We start from the raw sequence: 5,912 nt of genomic DNA, 5'->3' as shown, positions 1-5,912 counted from the left end.
GTAGCCGTTGAGATAGCCATTGGTCTGTCGTTTGGAGAGCCCCCCGTTCAGGATGTCCTGGATGTGCTGCACGATGAGGTTGATGGCCACTGTGGAGCAGAGAAGGGCAGAGTGTCAGGGGCACATGGGGGTGGGGGCGGGGCTGCGGGTCTGTCTGGGTGGAGGGCACACAGGAACCGGAGATGAAAAACCGCCCCAGGAAGCCGGCTCTGCTGCTTGTGGGAAGTCACCCGAACTCCCCAGACCTCTATGGGGGCTAATATAACCCCACAGCAGAGTTCTCAGAGTAGGACAACCCGGGACACAGTAAGCCCTGAATGTGAGGCTTCTCATCAGGATGCGATCAGAGGCAAGAACTGGATGGAAGCAATCAACCCAAATTCTGCAGACATGAGGACTGGTCTTTGTTCTGACACCATTCCACCAGGGAACCTACCAGCTCCCCACCCCAAAGACAGGGAACCCCACAGAAGGCCCTCTCCTCCAAAGGTAAGACTGGACTCTCCTTCCTTAGCCTTAGAAATAAATCATATGCTTCAAGCACATGATCAATGTTAACATCACCAAAAACAAGACAAACATCAAGTGCTTTCTGGGGTGATGCCCCAAGAACATGGCCCCCCCAGGGTATTCTCCACGTTGTATGAGCTGAAGCCAACCATGAGGACACAAAGGCAAACCCAAGCTGAGGGCTGTTCTATAAAAACAACGGGCCTGTACTCCTCAAAAATGTAGCGTCACAAAAAAACAAAGGCTGAGGAAGGTTAAAGGAGTCAATATTAAGTGTCCTGGATGTGACGAGTGCACTGTGGCTTGAATGAAGTGAAATTTTCATTGCTGAGACTAACTCCCAAATGGCTCAGCAAAAAAATTACCTTTTTAAACAGAGGAAAACTGAAATAAATTATAAAGAGAATAGGAAAACAGGGTCTCCCAATTCAACTCTGCCCCATTACGCCTAAATCCAGAGATATTCCTACTTTCTAGACAAGGCAAAGCTAATGCATAAGTCACAGTGGTAAAAATCCTTCCCACCCCAGGAAAAGCTACTTTGAGCTTTCTAAATGAAATTAAGAAGGAACTCTGCTTTTACTAAAAAACGGCCTTAGATACAAGGTGCCCAGGTATCACTGGGAACAGCAGCAGAAGGTATCCACCCCAGAGGAGCAGGAACAAGTTCGCGTCTGTCCCCGCTGATGTACACGCATAAGCACAGCGGCCTGTCCTTGAGGCCAGGTGTGTAGGTATGAATCCCTTTCTGGCTGCAGCAGCGGCCGGGGCCTCAGCCACACCTACAGAGCCTTGTTTGGTTACCACATCCTATCCAAAGTATAACTGACAAAGGGAGGAGTCGTGCCCAGGCATGGCACCCCACGAGGACTCACCGAGATTATCTGCACCTCTAGGAATGATCACGTCAGCATACTTCTTTGTCTGTGGAGAAAGATATTTGTAACACATTAGATGGATTGCAATGCGTTAAAGAGGAAAGCTGGCCCAAGCCCTTCTCCAAGGGAATGTGGAGAAAGGGCCAGCCTTCGCCTACTAATCCCAGAGGGCAATAATCTGTTACTTCCAATGTAATATATTTTATCCCCTTTATCTAATTTGTAATAGATCAGCTTTTTCCTGAGTTCTCATTAACATTTAACACTTGTTCAGCTTACAACCTGTACAATGAACATGGTCTTGGAAACTAAATATATAACTGCCTCTTCACCACTATGAAAAGCCTCAATTCATAACACCCAGACTTAGGAAGAAGCAGTTCACCTTGGACTTCAACAGTTTGTCTAGTTGGAAAAAGTAAGTCCCACTGATGACCATTTTCTTCAGCTCTGTTATGACACAGCCTTAAAAAAAGAAAAAATAAAGCGCACAGTTTTTGGGTTTTTTGGTTTACTAAGACTTGGTGAACCATTTTACACACTACTGTGTCCTGGTGAGGCTGTGTAAACAATGCCTTAGGCCATGGGTCTGTACCCTGCACCATGTCCATACTACAGCTGTGGAAGGCCAGAGGCCCAGCGTGAACTAGGCAGACGATGTATCAGGCCCAAGCTCACACAGACTGAGCTGCTCTTTCCTGAGCTGAGTGGCTGCACAGTGGGAGCTAGTAGAAACAACCTAGAAAATACTTACTTAAAATTCTGAGTTCTACTACAACAAAGTTAAGCAGCAGAAAGTTGGCAGTAAACTCTAATCTATGTCCAAAAAGAATACTTTGTATTTTTATTATTAAGCTAGAAAGAACAGAGAGGTCCTCAGATGGATGGGTAGAACTTCAGAGCACCACAGCCACCTCTGCCCTCTCCCCAGAAACCTAATCCTGTGACCCAGGCCTCTCCAGGGAATGAGCAGGGCATCAGGGTTACTCAGGCTGACTCACACAGCCCGCCTGGTTCCGGATCTGAAACAAAAGTCAAGTCGGTTTTGAAGCAAAACCTATTAACATACTTGAAGAAACAAAGACAGCTTGGGATCTTATTTTTCCAGTACAGAAGAAAGAAGTTAATTATTAACATTAAGAGAAGTAGAAAAATCCCCACCCTACACTACTTCCCAATAGCCCCACACGAGCCAGTCTCCCTAAAGGCATCAGCCAAGATCTGGCGAAGACCCAGCCTCTCTCACACTCTCAGGACTGAACTCTAAATTCTCAAGGAGTGAGAACATGGTTTAGCCAACATGAAAAAGATGTATGAGGAGGTACGAGTCTCCTGAGCTGAGACTCTTTCCAAAGCTAGGTTCTCTCCCATGCCTTCCTCTTTCACGCCCCACCACTCTACCTCTTGCCCCTGAGAGCCTTCCCCAAACTTTCACCTTACTTTCCTCAGGAAGCTGGGGTGCTTCCTAGGCTGAGGGCTGATTCACTAAAAGCTGAACACTGCCCAGTCCCTACTCTTCCTTCTCTGAAAGTCATCTCACTAGAGAGTTCCCAGCTCATGGGGAGGCCTGACGAGCCTGGGCTAGGGTAGACATACAGGAAGGCTGCTCCTCCATGGTACACCTCCCCAAGGGGAACTTACACAGGGACAAGCTCAAAATAGGGCTCAAAGGTGGTGGCAGAAGAGATTCAGAAGGGAAGACTCTGCAGCTGAGGTCTCGTGCACCAACATGCCAACCGTCACAAATCTTCTGAAGACCCAAGTGGTCAAGTCTGTGCTTGGATATGATGCCTCCTTAATAAAATGCCTCCCCATGAGCTCACCAAGTGAGAAGTGTACAGCTTGCAGGAATATGGGACAGCAAGATCCTGAAGGACCACCCGGAAAAAGAGTGGCAGGGCAGAGCCCCGTGGTAGGAGGCAAAGCACCAGAGACTGCCCTTTCTTAGGACTCGACAGAGGAGCAGTCAGAGGAGCGAGTGAGATCCTGGCCGGGGAGCTCAACTGACAGACCTTTATTTGTTTCATTACATTTTAAAGACTAAATTCAATGAAAAACAAGAACACAACTCACTGGCAAGCAGAATTCCTCAAAGGCAGGCTTGACGAATGTAATGTACTGAGATAAAATCTGCTCAAGGTCCCTCCCTCTTTCGCTGATGTCCCTTAATACTAGAAGAGAAGGAAAAACAAGAATCAAGAAAACGGTGCATGAGTCAACACATGTCCGCCCTTCGCGAGGCTGATCAGGATCATACAAGCTCCACGAGGACTCTGGATGATTCACATGCCGGATTCCTGAGAGATCAAGAGCCGGTCAGCAGCAGCTTTGGGGAAAAACAAGTTGCATTTTCAAGTCTTGCTACAGTCAAATTCAGCTATGGCAAAACACTCTCTGAAATAAAAGGTTTCCGGGAAAGGCCATTAGTCTTCTCATTTCAAGCAACACTTGCCCCAAATAAAACTTCATTGTGAACCCTCCCAAAAAGGTAGGACAAACTCATAACAGGAAGGAGACTGGGCCGAGAGAAGTGGTGGGGCTTCCTGGCAAAAGGGGCAGGTTGCCAGGAGACGTCTCCTTTGCCCATCCTCATCCGATTACCCTTGCACGCACTCACCTGTGTTCAGGCTGGCAACCCTCTGTGGATGAGCCACCTCTGTCTGCCTGGCTCCCGTCCACACTGGGCCCCCCCCCCACCGGGTGGAAGTATGGCAGAGGGCCCAGCTGCGGTCAGCCACACCTGCCCACCTCAAGCACAGAGAAGACCACTAAGAAAAGATGAGAAAACTATGGTGTCAGAAACCATGGGCCAGAGCTGTGAAGCAGCCCAGAGGGACCCAAACTTATCATCTTCCACCTTCTTCCTCCTTGAGGGTGGGGGGTGCTTTTAACAGAGTCTTTTGTCAAAGCACAGAAAAGAGACCAGAATCCTGGTTCTGCCTCCCTGGGCCTGAGTTTCTCCCAAACTCAGCAAGTGAGTTTGATTCCCATATCAAAAGCAACCCCTCCCTACAAATGTTTTCAATCATGGCTATTAAAATCTTTCCTCCCACCCCCAGAAGGGTATCAATTTATCTACAATCATTTGCAGTGGACCCTTGGCTCCTCTCAATCACTTGTCAAGTAATCGTTTCAGCATGGGATGAAACTCACTGTAAACAAACACAGGGAACACTTGTGAGTGCACTGCTGGAAAGTTGTGTCTGTAAATAATTCTGTGGACATGTATGCACGCACACAGGAACACACGCACGTGGGGAGGGGCGGGAAACAGAGCTTCTGTGGTTACAGTACAGGCTGGCGTGAAGTCTGTAAGATCAGAAGGCTAGAAAACTGTCAGGAAGACCCCATTCCAGAAACCCAGGTAATACACTGCTACCACCACTGACTTCCAGCTCCGCGATTCACAAGGGTCTTCCCCCCATGGGCCCTGCTAATAAAATGGTTGGTTGGTCCCTAACTTGTCAGGATTTGCCTCACAAACCCAGCTGCCTGCATGCCCAGCCCAGCCAGGAAATGGTCTTCTCGGGCATTTGGACATGGGGCCCTGCTCCAGCTGCTGCCGCTGCTCTGCCAGGGACACTCGGCGGCCAAGTAGAAGCTCCAACAGCTGCCACGTGGCTCAGCCCCACGGGCCTCCAGAGTGCGGGCCTGTGGGCCAAGGGGCTGAGCTCACCAAAACACACAGCTCCAGAGCAGAGGAGCCCGTGTGGCCTCCAGCTCTTCACATGTCTCCAGATAAAGCCCAAAGGAAAAAGGAAGTCAGACCAAAAGGGCATCAGAGCTGGGGGGGAAAAGAAAGCAAGCACATGCCTGCACTTCAGCAGCTTTGACTCAAAACCGTATAAGAGCTTGATGTCGGATTTGTTTTGCAAGACATGCATTTCCCACAATTGCTGACAGCCTCAGCACCGTGCAAATCTCCATCCTCCCCACAGGACACACACGCACGAACTCTCTCCTTTCACAGTGCTCTGCCGCCGCCCTCAGCCCACGTCTGCAGCTCTCCTGTGCCTTGCGGACCTAGAGCATCACCTGTCATGTCACGGGAGTGAGGAACAGGAGGGGAGAGAGCAGGTGGAGCAGGTGAATCACACCTGCCTCTGCTCTGGAGCCCAAAGCTGCTTCTGGCCCCATCATCTAGAGTGATGGGGGCAAAACTGACCCTATTTGAATCCTGACCCCATTAACTACTACCTTTGTGGCCTCAGACAAAAAGCTCATTTTTCTTAAGTGTAAAGCAGAGACCACAATAGCAGCTTGTCTCACAAAGCTGCCACTTAGGAAGACTGGAGATATGCATAAGATTCTTCAGCACCATGACTGGCACGTGGTGTGCGTTCAGTAAACCTAAGAGGCACGCTCATGACGCTGACAGGACCTGAGGAAGCTCCAGGAGAGGGATGGCTCCCTGATAAAGCAGACCATCAGGAGGACACGAGCTGGGAACTCAGCTAAGCAGGCTGGACCCGGTGGGAGGTGGGGGGGGCAGTCCCGGGAGCAGCTGGGAAGGAGGGGGGGGGG

General features: G+C 49.6%; 1 protein-coding gene across 1 annotated transcript in view; it reads right to left on the bottom strand.

Annotated features, from left to right (window-relative positions):
* Positions 1-5,912, bottom strand: part of UCK2 (uridine-cytidine kinase 2) — a gene marked incomplete at its 3' end in the record, with an annotated part of 72,252 nt that continues 66,340 nt past the window's right edge. Inside the window, exons 5-7 of the mRNA XM_010851979.1 lie at positions 3,462-3,559; positions 1,386-1,434; positions 1-89 (exon numbers count right to left, since the gene is read on the bottom strand). Coding sequence (XP_010850281.1) covers positions 1-89; positions 1,386-1,434; positions 3,462-3,559 — 236 coding nt within the window. The remainder of the gene's footprint in view (positions 90-1,385; positions 1,435-3,461; positions 3,560-5,912) is intronic.

The sequence above is a fragment of the Bison bison genome, unplaced genomic scaffold (assembly GCF_000754665.1).
Source record: "Bison bison bison isolate TAMUID 2011002044 unplaced genomic scaffold, Bison_UMD1.0 scf7180017864305, whole genome shotgun sequence".
In the NCBI taxonomy this organism is placed as follows: Eukaryota; Metazoa; Chordata; class Mammalia; order Artiodactyla; family Bovidae; genus Bison; species Bison bison.
This window is presented reverse-complemented; position numbering and strand designations above follow the sequence as displayed.